At 34.3% G+C, this 14,867-nt stretch overlaps 1 protein-coding gene across 2 annotated transcripts in view; it reads right to left on the bottom strand.

Annotated features, from left to right (window-relative positions):
• Window positions 1-462: 462 nt before the first annotated feature.
• The window catches only part of ACTR2 (actin related protein 2), a 54,696-nt gene continuing 40,291 nt past the window's right edge, over window positions 463-14,867 (bottom strand). For both annotated transcript variants that reach the window (XM_051975396.1, XM_051975397.1), the window contains 3 exons: window positions 14,269-14,414; window positions 11,051-11,183; window positions 463-3,429 (listed from right to left, as the gene is read on the bottom strand). In XM_051975396.1, coding sequence (XP_051831356.1) covers window positions 3,259-3,429; window positions 11,051-11,183; window positions 14,269-14,414 — 450 coding nt within the window. In that variant the 3' untranslated portion in view covers window positions 463-3,258. The remainder of the gene's footprint in view (window positions 3,430-11,050; window positions 11,184-14,268; window positions 14,415-14,867) is intronic.

Raw genomic sequence — 14,867 nt, 5'->3', positions numbered from 1 at the left:
AACCCTGAGTAAATCATAAAGAGGATAAATTACAAATATCATGTGGATATTTAGTTATATATGACATTCAGATTGCTTTATCCACATTGTCAATTCAGTTCATTTTAAAACCTGAATTGTCAAGGTCTTTATGAAAGCTATTAAACCTTGAAAATGGATTATTATCTAAGCTTTGTACAAGATTAATAATAATCTGTACTTTGGTAATCTTCATGGCCTATCTTACTTAAAATTTTCACTCAATAAGACAAAACTAGTAAATATACCAAAATAAGAGTGCTGGTTTTGGCCAAACGTGGAAGTGGAAGTCAAGGGAAAACTCAGCCTAATCTTTTTCATAAGATGCTTCCTAAAGATTGTCAACTGATCACATTCTAACAAAGCAAAACAAAACATGAATGAAAATGAAACACAATGCGGTCAAACACACTTATCAAAAGATAAGACTAAAACCAAACAAACTCTGAAAAATTTGATTTTATTTTTTAATAAAAAAAGGCCCGTGCTCAAATTAAATTTTAAACTAGTGAAATATGCATTGACAGTTTCTCAAATGGCTTTCCAGATATTTTAACATTGCTCATAACTGTAATAACGCTTTTGATTTTATTTGTTTACCTAGGTTAACATCCTAAATACCAAGATTTGGTGTGGTTTTAAAGCAGATAGATGTTTAAAAGTAGGATGCAACCCTAAGAAACCCTTTAACTGTCAAAGACATACGCAAATTCTAGATTAAAAAAATTCAAATGAAGTATCATAATTAAAAATTTGAGTGACTATTTTCTTTTCACAGCATTCTGTTGTAAGCTGTGAGAGCAGTTGGAAACTTCCCTGTGGGAACTTTATCTGACACAACAAAAACACCAATTAAACAGAGACACCCAAAAAGACATTTCTAAGTGTACGCATTCAAAAGTCATGAGAATCAGATTTTAAAATGGAATTTTATAGTAAGTGTAGAAAGGTAAGTAGTATAATGAAAATTTTCAATTCAGAATTCAACATTTTTTTAAAAACAATGTTCAATTTGTTTTAATTATTTATTCCATGGATTGACAACTGTCTGAAGGTAAAATGAGTTATTCCTTTAATGTTGAAAATAGCAACCAGTACTTCTCCTAAATGTGGATCATCTGACATGGCCAGTGCTCGAGACAGTAACCAATTTATAGTTATATGAGTATTCCATCCAATGAAGTCCATTTAGAAGATTTTAAGAATCCGAAATACTTCAAATCAATACTACTCAAATTTATTACCTCCTATCACATGTAAAGGTATTGAAAGCACATCCAGCATGCCTACAAAATTTGCCTTTTTCCAAGTTAAGGGTTAAACAAATTTAATCACCATTATCAAAATACTGGCTGCATTACTTCTTTTTTGTACTTGTTGCTTTTAAACAGAAGATTTTGTTTAAGTTTTCATAAATACAGGACTAAGTCAATTTTTCTGATTTTATTGAGTCCAAAAGAGGGAAAAGGTAAGAAATTTCAGAAATGAGAGGCAGTGGTGCATGTGGCCTGGAAATTAGGAAGCCTGGGGGTTTGTGTACTGTCTCTGGGGGAAGTCACTAAACCTCTTAAATGCCTAGGACACTTTCCTAAGGATCCTCGAGGATGCTCTTCTTGAGAGAAGTCTTCATTAAATGAAAACCTAGGTCCAATCATCTTTATCCCTCTTTTTTTAGACATCACTATTTGTGAATGAACTTCACTTCTGGAATAAGGGTCTTCAAAATGCTCATTTTAAAAATCAGTTATATGATTTCCTGTTACTTTATTCAAAAAATTAAAAACTTCATCTGCATGATATTATTTGATATTTCCAATAAATACTAAGAACTATTGTGTAGTTTTATACAGATGATGTAGCATAACCAGCAGCCTGCTACGCAGTTACATAAAACAACTCTTCTTTCAAGCATAAAAAAATGGATGATAGTTAGCAGCTACAATTATTTTTTTTCAATAGTTGTTAGAGATTTTTAATCTTGATTTTTCTTTTGTAAACAACATTTCAAACAATTGAATTTCACCCTGCCCCCCTTCCCAGTATCAAATCAAGACAAGCAAAAATTACTTGTGAATGAATATTTATCAACTGGCAACAAGTCCCACAACCCAATGTTATTTTTTAATCCAACAAGTAGAGGTATTTCTTCTTAATTACTGCCAGCAACCATATCGGCTTGTTTTATTTAAATCAGCACTGGTCAGTTACAGGAAATCTCCACTTTTTAAGAACAGTACTTGGCATCAGATTACTGCTACTGCAAAATTTAATATAAGTGCTTTAGAAATAAACAAAAGCACTTTAGAAAAATAACCAATTTTACAATTCAGTTTTTTAAGTAACACTTTTCTCTGTACTTAGAATTACTAAAAAGCATCTTTCACTTGACAAATTCTAGAGAAACCAGTCCCAGAATGATGATGTATGAAATTAAAAAAAAAATTTTTTTAAGCTAGGGAAACCATATGGCAATGGATTAGATATTACTCTACCCTTGCTTTTTTGTATCATATGGAAATGTATACCAAAATTAAAATGGAAAACTTAGAAAATAAAATGAATGAAAATAAAGTTCACCCTAAATGATCACAGATAAAAGATATACAACTCAAGATCAAAACACAGTATCTCTCAACTCATTTCCACTCCCGTACCCCACTAACCTCTGGAGGAAAGGGAGGAGAACTTTAACAGTTTAGTTTACAGCCAGATTATTTCCCAAGACATTAAACATGGAAGGCTTTAAGGTATTTATAGTAGTAGCAGTGACAGCTTAAAGCTCCATATTATGGAAGAAAGGCTACAAAGGGTGCAAAGGTAACTCCTCCACAAAAGTAATAGGATATAAAAGCTGCTGTAAAAGTTTTTCTTATGCTAAGAAAGGCAAACCACCTGGTGTGCTAAAGACAAAAGCTAGCAGCATTAGAGCAGTAAACTGAAAATAAAAAAGTCTACAGGAATTATCCAAATGCCTACAGAAAGAAACAATGCAACAGACAGGGCCCTTAGCTCTCCTGTTTTGTTTGTAGGGAAGTGGGCAAATTAAATAGTCAAATTTAGCCACATTAACTAACATTTACCAAAGCTTCCCAGAGAAATCAGAACAAAACCTGACCTTTCATGTCAAAGGGCACAGAGAGGCCTTTTCCATGTCATGTAGCTGAATGAGTTCAAAAATTGGCAATAAAGAGGGGGGGAAAAAAGAAAGCTTTAAAGATGTGATGGGAAGAAGCTTTGAGTTTATCGAACAGTCACACCCAGTTTCTCCAGCACACGAACACCCTTTTCCTGGTATTCTTGTCTGGTCATCCAAAAGTTGTCTTTGTCCTTCATAATATCTGCCAGAACTGCACCGCCCAGAAACACCATGTGCTTTCGGCGAGGTGGGTCCTCAATGCGTATCTTAAATTTCTAAAAAGGGGAGAAAGATAAAATTAAAATCCCAGTTGTAGGGAATTTGCCATCTCAATGAATAGCCTAGCCAATCTGAAAGTGTAGCAATGGCTGTCTTTGAGTATTTGAAAAGATGAATATGGAGATGGAATCAAACATGTTCGGCTTGGCCCTAAAGGAGCATGAGAAGAGTAATAAGAAGGTAAAGAGAAGCAGAATGAAGTTTTTAATGAGGATTAAATTCCTAATAATTAAATATCTATCCAAAATAATGCAATTGAAACAATTATTAAGTGCCAATTATATGGAAAGCAGCAGAGTGAGTTATTTTAGAAATTAGTAGATTCTTCTACACTAGAGAGCTTCAAAGACAAGATGACCACTTGTCAGTGTCAATTGCAGTGACAATTGTTAGTTTCTTGTACATATTTAAGTTGGGACTAGTTGGCCTCTAGATTCTGTGATTTTTAAAAAAATCCAAACTTCATTTTCTTTTTTATGATATCTTTGGGATACAGACCCAAGACAGAACTGCTGGATCAAAAGGTATGCACAGTTTGATAGCCATTTGGGCATAGTTCCAATGTTCTCCAAAATGGTTAAGTCAGTTCACAACTCCGCCAACAATGCATTAATGTCCCAGTTTTCCCACATGCCCACTAACATTCATCATTATCTTATCCTGTCATCTTAGCCAATTTGAAAGGAGTGAAGTAGTACTTCAGAGTTGTCTTAATTTGCATTTTTCTAATCAATAATGATTTAGAGCATTTTTACATATAACTAGAAATGGTCTTAATTACTTCATGTGAAAATTGTTCATATCCTTTGACCATTTATCAATGGGAGAATGATTTCTATTCTTATAAATTTGACTCAATTTTCTATATATTTTAGAAATATGGTCTTTATCAGAAACTTTGGATGTAAAATTCCCCCCCCCCCCCAATTTTCTGCTTTCCTTTTAATCTTGGCTGCATTGGTTTTGTTTGTACAAAATCTTTTTAATTTAATATAATCAAAATTACCAATTTTGTATTTCATAATGTTGGTCATACATTCCTTCTTTCTCCACAAATCTGAGATAGACTATACCTTGTTTTCCTAATATGCTTGTAATATCACCCTTTATGTTTAAATCATGAACCCATTTTGACCTTATTTTGACAAACCCCTTTTCTACAGAACCAAATTGAAATAAAATTTTCTAAAAGAGGTAAGATGAAAGGTAGTGTTCTCCATTTCACTTTCTTTAGGGTCTCTGGGAGCAGCCTTCGTTTCAGTTCAGTAATCACCACAAGTGCAGCTGGGTGTTAAAATCCAAATACTTTATTGTCTCCTTCAAAGTCCTATCTCCTTCACTTGGGGTTCGGCTAGTTTTCTGGAAGCCTTCTGGAGTCTTGGTTTCAGTAAAGAAGTGAAGGAGGAGAGCCTGACATCAAGGTGATGTGAGATGAAGTGAATGAATAGTCCAGGGGCTTGTGCTTCAGCCTTCTGTCTTCTCTGGCCTCTGAATCTCTCCGAATCCAAAGGTTTGTGCTTCAGCCTCCAGCCACCACAAAGATGGACGATGGAATGAATGTGTCTCAGCCTCCGAGAACTTCTAGTGCACTTGTCTTCTCTGGCCCTGAGAGCTTCTAGCTTATATGCCCCACACTGAGTATAAGCCAATCACTGTATCACTAGGAAACCATTATTTGTTGTAAGAGTAAATCTATCATACTGAACCATGCTAAGCCAGATAACTATTATCTTGATCAATTCCACTGACTTAGTATCTTGTAAGAATCCTTTGTTTCAAGTTCAGAGTTCTGGCCCATAACAATGAAATAATTCTTAAAATAGAGGCTACTAAAAAGCAAACTATAGATGCAGGTAATAGTGTAGTATACAGAAAATTGGACCTGGAATCAAGAATACCTGCATTCAATTTGCCCTCAGACACTCAATAGTTGTGTGACTCTTGAGCAAGTCACTCGACCAATGTTTCTTTAGTTTTGTCATCTGTAAAAATAGGGATAATAATGTACTTACCACCTCCCAGGATTTTTGTGAGAATCAAGTGAAATAATTGTAAAGTGCTTAGAACAGTGTCTACATTCAGTAGTAAATACTAAATAACTGTTAGCTATTATTCCTACTATTTTAAACTCATTTTAAAAGCTCATGAAATAACAAATGAAACAATGAAAAGTGAAAACAATCTCTGTACTGGCTAAAATAAAAGGGCATATTCATAATCAACATGTGGAAAGAAACAAGGCTAAAGATGACTTTATTTCCTAGAACCAGAGAAAAGGAGAGAGGAACACAAATCAACTCATTACCTTTTAAAATTATCCATTTTGTCACATACACAGAATAGTGAATCTTAATTTGATAGGGTAGACAAGCAAAAAGGTGAATAATATTTCAAATGTGTAATTTAATTTAAACATTTGTCAAAAGAGATCTCCAAATTAGTAGGGTAAGAAGACAGTCAACAAGTATTAACTAACTAATAAGCAAGGCACAGTACTAAAGTACTGAGAATAGATACAAATACTCAGAGCCAGTCAAGACTAAAACAATTAAAAAAAAAAAAATCCAACCAGCATGCATTTATAATTATCTTTTAAAAAGGAATCACTATATTTAAAATGTAAATTATGTATTAATTATGCTATTTCCCCTTTCAATTTTGATCTACATTTTAGAATATATTTTTATAGTTTTAATTTGCATTTATGCTATTCTTTCTTGTCTAGTTTGTTTATATATCAGTTAATTTTATGTTGCATTATAGTATTGTATTAATTGCTTTAATATAGAATAATATTCAAATGTTGAAAATGGAGGTTTTCTAGAGATATTTTTATACCAAGTTAAATGACATGGCTACTTTTGTAATTTTCCTTGTATAATACCAGATTTCTCTATAAAAAAAGTTTACTACTAGTCCCTATAACAATATAAGACAAACTTGCTATTGGAGGAATTTTGTTAAGTTTTGTATTTTTGACAATCTAAAAATTACTTGGCAGAGTCTCAAAATTAGTGTAATCTGCATTTCTTTATGACTTTGAAGTGATTACTTACAACATAAAAATTGTTCATATTTGCTTTTTATTTATCCAGCAAGGACTGGACTCAAACTGCTCCCTATAGGAGCTACTTTGTCTTTATTTCCTGTATATTATATAAATATTTCATGTTGGGACAGGAAAATAACACAGTGGAAAGACAGCTGGTTCTGGAGTATCAGAAATTCAATCATTTCAGTTGTGTCCAATCCTTCATGACCTTATTTGGGGTTTTCTTGGCAAAGATATTGGAATGGTTTGCCATTTCCTTCTCCAGTTCATTTCACAGAGGAAGAAACAGGAACAAACAGGGTTAAGTGATTTCCCCAGGGTCATACTAGTGTCTGACTCCAAGCCTGACACGCTCTCCATAGTGCCCCTTAGCTGCCCCAGGATTTAGATAAACCTGAGTTCAAATCTGACCACAAAAACTTACTAGTCCTGTGACCTCGAATAAGTCACTTAAGCTATTTACCTCAGTTTCCTCAACTGTTAAATGGAGCTAATAACAGCATTTGTCTTGCAGGAGTGTTATAGGGATCCACTAAGATAATTTCTTTTAAGTATGTAGAACAGTGGCTGGCATATAGTTGAGGCTATGTAAATGTTAGCTATAATGATCTATGCTGTCTTCCTCTCATAGAATGTAAACTGAGAAGACAGAGATCTAGGCCAATTCAAAAGTTGATCATGTTGATGGAGATTTTTTTCTTTCCTACTTTATTATATACTGCTCCCTTTCCTAACCCAGCTGTCTCACTCTTCCCACATTTGCTTGTAATGCTCATCATCTTCACCTTTTCCTTCAAAACTCAGCTGCTCAAGCAGCACTTTCTACATGAAGCCTTTATTAATCCCACCTAGCACAGGAGTTCTTAATCTTTAAGTCCCATGATCTTTTATATATATATATGATATATATATATATATATATATATACACACACACACACACATACATATATAACTATTTCAATGTAATTGGTTTCTCTTTGTAATTCTATATTTTTATGCATTTAAAACATTATTTTAAGAAGAGCTCAATAGGCTTCATGAGAATGCCATAGGGTTCAGGATAACAACAAAAGTTTAAAATTCTAGCCTGCCTCTCTACAATTATTTTCTATTTCTTTCATATTTGACCTGTATATATTTCTATGAGGACATACTATCTTCACCTCACCACTCAGCAAAATAAAAAACAAGGAATCTAAAGAATAGCTTATTCAGCCATTATTCAAATAATGGTATCCAGACTTCATTTTTCTTTAGATAATTTTTAATAGTTAGCTTTCCCCTTCCAGATAACATTCATTAAATAAGTATACTTTTCCTAATGGTTTAAGGAGATGTGAGGGCAATAAGGAGTAGCATTGCATATTGAGTTTATTCATGTACAGAAATCTAGGAATCAGAAGGGAGAAATATAGTGAGGAACATTTGGATGAAGATTAATAGAAAGAGAAATGGAAGCCATTTTTTCTTTGGAATATACAAGACAAATAGGCCAAAAAAGTAATTATATGTGGAATTTAGGAAATAAGTTATAAGTTTAGCACAGGGAAATGATATAGTAGTGACACAGAATTTGAATTATGTGGACAGCTACTGGAGGTCTGCCAAATACAGAATAGCAAGTCCTTTCTTGTTATGTTTTAATGATAATTGCATTCTTCCAAGTGAAAGAGATCAACCAGGAAAAAGTCTTATTCTGAAACTTAATTCTCACACAAAAGAGGAACTTGTTTCTGGGGTGTAAATAATTAAAACTATTATTTATATAGCATGTGAGGGTTTTCAAAATGCTTTATTCTATCTATACTTCATATCTATACTATACTTATATTACCTAATTTGATCTTCATCAACGAGGTAAGTACTCATAGTTTTCACCTCCATTTTACAGATAAAGACGCTAAGGTGGAGAGAAGTTAAATAACATGCTCAAAATCACATAGCTAATAAGTGTCAAAGGAAGGAATAAAATCCAAGTCTTCCCAGCTTCAAGTCTGCCATCAGTTTGACTTAGCACTTTTCTATCAAAGCCTTAGGGAGAATAACCATTTTGTCTTCAAATGTGTGACAGAAGACAAGAAAGCGAGGCAGAGCCTAGATTTGAGGAGAAATATTTCACAAAAATTTTAAAAAAGGAAACAATCTTATGGTTTAAAATTCTATAGGGAGTCACACAAAAAGGACTCAATAATGAAATCCTAAAGACATAAAGAAGAAAAAAACCTGGATAAGGAAAAGGGGGTGTTGTCCAAAGGCATGTAACATAGCTCCAGAGGAAACTAAAAAGACATGTCAAAAGACAGAAAATAGAGAATGAGTTCAAAAGCACAGTATAATCCAGAAGAATATTATAAGTGCTTAAGAAAAGAATAAGTTGAAAGTGAGATAAAAACCAATGTTAACAAAACTAGCTTTAAAAGTTATGTTGGATAATCAATAGGGAAGAGAAGGCACAAATGTTAAGATTCCTACTTTTTGTTTCCTCTACAAAATAAGACTCCCAGATAACTGGGAATGGATAACCAAAATAAGTAAGGAAATAAGAGTACTAAGCTCTCCCAGGTGAGATAATCACCTGATGAAATCTATAGATCCCTTCTCAGAATTTTTTTTTCCTTTTTTAATATAGCTATGACTACATGAGAAGACAATGATATTGAAGTAGTTATAAATTTATTTCAAAAACAAGGTCAGGGACCCCTGGTTAAGAACCTCTGCTCTATACTCCTGCTTGGTTACCTTAAACATATTCTCTATTACCTAGGAAATCTTTACTTTACTGTAAAGAGCCTTAGAAATAATTTATACAAATTAGGGAACTGAGACCCAAAGTGATCTGCCCACACACTGGATCTGGAGTCAGGAAGATTTGAATTCAAATTCAACCTCACAGATTTACTGGCTGGGTGAGCTGGGAGAGTCACTTCCTCTAAATGCCTCCATTTCCTCAAATGGAAAATGAGAAGAAGAGCAATACTTAATTCCCAGGGTTGTTGTGAGGATCAAATGAAATAACTGGAAAGTACTTACACAATATCTGATATATTATAGGTACTTAATGAATACTTGGTTCCCTTCAGGCACTGAGTGAAGATATAGAAATAAAATACAATTTTTGTCCTCAAAGGCAACTTACAATACAACAGAACTAAAGCACAAAATAGACAAGAGTAAATAAGAGTGAGCAAAATGTTTTGAATGTAGAGAAGAATGTTAAATTTTCACCAAGAGGTAATTAAAGAAGACTGGCTAATATTTAAAATGGACCTTGAAAACTACAAAGAATACCAACAGACAAGACACATTGGGCAAAAGAACAGAAAGTAAAGAAAAATTAGAACAAATCATAGCAAATATTGAAATGCTTGAGGAGATTGTGTAATCCAGTTGAGCTGGAACTCAGGGTACATGAAGGGGACTAAATAAAGGTCACAAAGCTATAATAGATCAGAGTGCTCATAAGATTAAAATGCCAGGTTCAAGAATTTGATTTTTATTCAGGAGATACTTAAGAGTCATTAGAAGCTATGATAGCTATGATGGATTCTAAGAGGATGAGACTGGAGACCAGAAAACTGATAGTAAAATTATTTTAACTTATAGTTTGGGGCAAGAAGGCAATGGATATGAACAATACCACACAAAGAAATTCCACAGGATGTGACACCTAATTGGTTACCAAAAAAAAAAAAAAAGAGAGAGAGAGAGAGGAAAGAGTCAAAAATGATTCAGGATTTTCAAACTGGTTGCCTGACAGGGAGATAATGTCATCAATTGAGAAAGAGGAGAAGGAAATAAATCAGTATTTATAAGTGCCAGATACTTCACTCGAAACTTTTTACATGTTATTTTATTTGATCCTCACAACAATCTGGAAAAGCGGGTATTGTTGTTATCTCCATTTTATACTTCAGGAAATTGAGACAAAGAGAGATTAAATGACTTGCTAGGGTCATACAGGCCAGATTGGAACTCTGGTACTCCTGACTGCAGGTCCTAGCTGCCTCAGAAATTCAGAGATCAGAAGAGGGTTTTGGGGGAGATATATTGAGTTGGTTTTAGGAAATAAAGGGTTAAATGGGGTGGGGATGGGAGATGATCAATGAGGAGAACAGCTCATTAAGTAGTCAGAAATGAAGAGGATAGGAAAGGAATATACAAATTTTAAACTCTGTACTGTTTTATAACATATAATAAAAGTCTTAAACACAGTAAAGGAGTTTGTTTAGTCTAAAGCAAAGACAGCAAATATTTAGAAAAGCAAAGAGAAATGTTTAGTCATTTCAGCTGGAGAATTGGTTATAAATAATAAAATCAGAAAGGATAATTCTCAAAGTAACTATGTGACTCTTATCACAATCTCTGAAGTTTGCCTGAAAGGTTTGGTCCTATCTGGTCACTCCTAAGTCAGAAGACGCAAGAAAAAGATCACTCCATTCTCCAAGTTGTTCTAGCTGATTATATATCATGCAAAAGCTGAGCTCCTGGCTCCCTCTAGTGGCTGTCAGGATCAAACTAGAATTCTAAAACTACAGTTCTCTCCATGATGTTGCTCACACTTACCGAAAGTTTTTCCACATCTCCCTTTAAAACTCGTTCTAAGTAAAGCTGTTTAAGTTCACGTTCCAAACGAGATGGCAGCCCAGGGTACATGGTAGAACCTCCAGAAAGCACAATGTGCTTATAAAATTCAGATCTAGAGAAAATAAATGAGGTTATAGATTGAGAATTCAAAAAAGAGAACAAGAAATCAATCATCCATTCCTCCAATCCCTTATTCTACAGATGAAGAGAAGGAACAGAAACTAAGTAAAATGATTTATCAAAAGTGTGATGCAAATGGAACTAAAAATCAGGTTTCTTGTCACCAGTTCGGTGCTCTATTCAGTGCTGTCAGAATGCAGCAGAGTATGGTAGTGACCAATTTGTTTGGTATATACCAGGGAGGGAGCATCATGCGACTGAGCTAAAGATCATCTTCTCAGATACCCTTCTCTGACAACAAAGCTGAGATTTTGAGAGGTCAAAAGACTTGCCTGAGACCATGCAGATAAACTGAGATTAAGTAAATTTATAAATCATAATTCAGAGGTGGAAGGGCCTTTAGAGGTTATGATCTGATCCCATCTTTTCACAGGTTGAGAAAGGAAGTGCTTTGCCCAGGGTCATAAAGAGAATTGCCAACAAGAGTCAGAGCTTGAACCTGGACCTTCTAACTCCAGAGCCAATATGCCCATTCTCCTGTACTACATGGCTCAGTCAAGTTTAAATGTAGGATGAAATGCCTATCAGTTTCTCCCTCCCCCTGCCATTTTGACACTGAAATCAATGCACTTTAGAGAATCTATAAGGAACTCTGAGTGGTACCCACTCAGGAGTCATGAAGCCCTCCTGGACCCTCCATCATCACCCTCACTCTTGCTGGGTATATGAAGGTCAAGAGTGTTACTGATAGGAATCTGGAAGCCATGCCACCATATCCATGTGAAAGATTTCCATCCCATGCCTGTCCAAATTAACAAGTGGCAGAGCTGAAACTCAAACCCAGCTTCTAGCACTGGGCCCAGAAAACAGTAAATTCTTAATAAATATTTGCTGACTGCCGGTTTCCACATCCATGCTCTTTCCAGAGCAGCTACTTATTCCTGGTGTTGCTTTTAATTTGGTTTCATCTAGATAATCCTGCAAAGTCTCCATTTTCCAACAATACTGCATGGAAAAACACTACTAGTCACAGACCTTAACAGATACTTGTTGGTGCTGCCAGTGGACAACAAGCCTCTCAATTATGTTATGGTACCATAATTATGTATTCTACTAAGTGGCATATTATTCTATTTATTGATAAGAGTAGATACTCTGCATCAAGAGCTATGAGGATTAAAAATATGCACATATACATATATGTACACATATGAATATTAAGTACTTAGGTATGTTTTTCTATGTGTAACGAACTATATATATATATATATATACATATATAAAGTTATATTACTCTCAAATGTAAAACACTTTTGGGTAATAAATAACTTGTTATGGCTCAAATTATGTTTTGTGTATTTAAAGGTGTTTTTAAAAAAATGCAAAAAAACCAAATACTAGTCATAGATAAACAATGGGAGGCTGTAATGGGCTGCGGCTCGAGTTGATGCAGAGGTACCAAGCATGTGAAGCTAAATAGTAATTGGACCATACTCTATTAATATATAAGCTTGGAGAAAGAATGGCCCCGCCCACTCTTTGTGCAAGTCCTGAAGTGTTGTATAGGAAATGACGATTTTGGTGGATGGAGGCAGGGGAGGGGAAAAGGAAGGGGAAGGAGACTTTGCATTGCCATTGCAACAGTTTGCTCAACTCAGATCTCTCTCTGTTAGCTGGCTTCCCGTCACAGCTGCCCATATTGCTATTGCAATTTTTCTTGCCCATATTGCTATCGCAATCCTTATTCATCTCTTCACTTCAATAAAGATTGAAGATTTTCCCCTTAACCTGAATTCCTGACTCTGGCTGATTTTAAATACACGGTCATTACAGGAGGCAGCATGATATGGTGGAAAGAACACTGACTCTGGCATCAGAAGAGACAAGTTCACATCTTCCCTGACACTACCATGTATGACCCTGGACAAAACAACATTCTGGGTCCTCAGTTTCAAAGATGAAAGATACAACCCACCTTCTGACAGAGGAGTCAGATGGACTCAAAATGCAAATATATTTGCAGACTTGGCCACTGTAGAGATTTATTTTCATTTGTCACACTAGTTTTGAGTAACTTTTTTTTTCAAATAAAGAGATGTAAGAAGGGAAAAGCAGCAAACTAAGGATAGGATTACACATCAAAAAAAAAGCACAGAAAAGAAAAACAGAGAGCAAGGAAGAAAAAAGGCATAAGCATTTTTGAAAAAACAAAGAAAAAGTCAAAAAGAATCACAGACAATAAAAAGCATAATTTTGAAAGTTACATGCTAATAACTTCGATGGAAATGTCTTATATAATTTCACATGTGCCTTCTTAATCAGAGGGGAGATGGGGGAGGGAAGAAGAGAAAGAATCTGGATCTCAAAGTTTTAAAAAGTTGTTTTACATGTAACTGGGGGAAAATAAAATATAAATTTTTTTTAAAGGAAAAATAGTCACATGCTGAATTTATTCTGTATCAGAAGAAAAGCAAGCTCTACATAATATAGAGCTATATAGTTCATCCACAATTCTGTATGGAAATACTCATTTGGTGTGTGACAGAATTTTTTTGTATTGTTTTAAGTAGAAATTGGATGAGATGGCCTTTAAGGTTCCTTCCACACTAGAATCTTTTGAACAAAAATGGACCACATGGACTTTAACAGACATTATAATATCAACTAAGAAACAAAAATATCCCTGCCAAAAATATTTACCATAATTAGAAAGTGTCAATTAGAGGGGTATCTGACAGTCTTCTATTAATCTCAATGTTTGCCAAGACCCAGCCCAAAATAAATGTTCTGTTTTAACTTATACTCATTATCTCCTTTTCCACAATTACTTTACCTAAATGACTCATTGAGCATATTCCCTTAAATTATGGTCAACTAATCTATGCTTTTAAAAGTAGCTTTTTAACCCACTATATCAAGAGTCTATTTTTAATGTTTGAAGTTCACTGCCATCCTTCAGAAATTACTTTCCTGTACTTAAAAATATTAACTATTGTGAATTAAACAACAGCTCAACCACTATTTACAAATATCCAGTTCTAAAAGTTTATATAAAAGCACAAATCATCCTAACCTACCTGGTATCAATATCAGCAGCCTGGATTGTGTTGAAAAGCAATTCAGCAACACCCACTCCTTCTACATTGATCAAATGAGGTTGAAATAAAGCTTCAGGTGCTTCAAACCTCTCTCCACCAACTTTGATAATTCGGCCATCTGGGAGCTAAAATGTAAGAAAATATGAGTAGAAATATATTTAATAAGAATTATGACCATAGTGGCCAAAATTAGAATTGGCTTTTGTGTTTTAATAGAATAATGGACAAGTTCAAATACAGACTCTACCACTTAAATGCCTGAATGACTGGGCATGTCATACAAACTTCTATAATTCTTTTCCCTCACCTTTAAAATGCAGGTCAATCAATAAGTTTTTATAAAGCTCTTGTTATGGTCAGGAAATATGCTAGGCCCTACAGATGTAAACAGTTGTTACCCTCAAAGAGTTTTTACTCTACTTGGGGGATAAAGCCTATTCACAGACAAGTAAACACAAAAATAAATATAGATTCATTTAACAATCAGAAGAAATCAAAACAATACTTTTAAAAGAGGCAGCACTTGATCTGAACCTTGAAGGAAATTGGTTTCCCAAAAGGTGGAGAAGTATGAGAGA

Source organism: Antechinus flavipes, chromosome 2 (assembly GCF_016432865.1).
Source record: "Antechinus flavipes isolate AdamAnt ecotype Samford, QLD, Australia chromosome 2, AdamAnt_v2, whole genome shotgun sequence".
Classification (NCBI taxonomy): Eukaryota; Metazoa; Chordata; class Mammalia; order Dasyuromorphia; family Dasyuridae; genus Antechinus; species Antechinus flavipes.
This window is presented reverse-complemented; position numbering and strand designations above follow the sequence as displayed.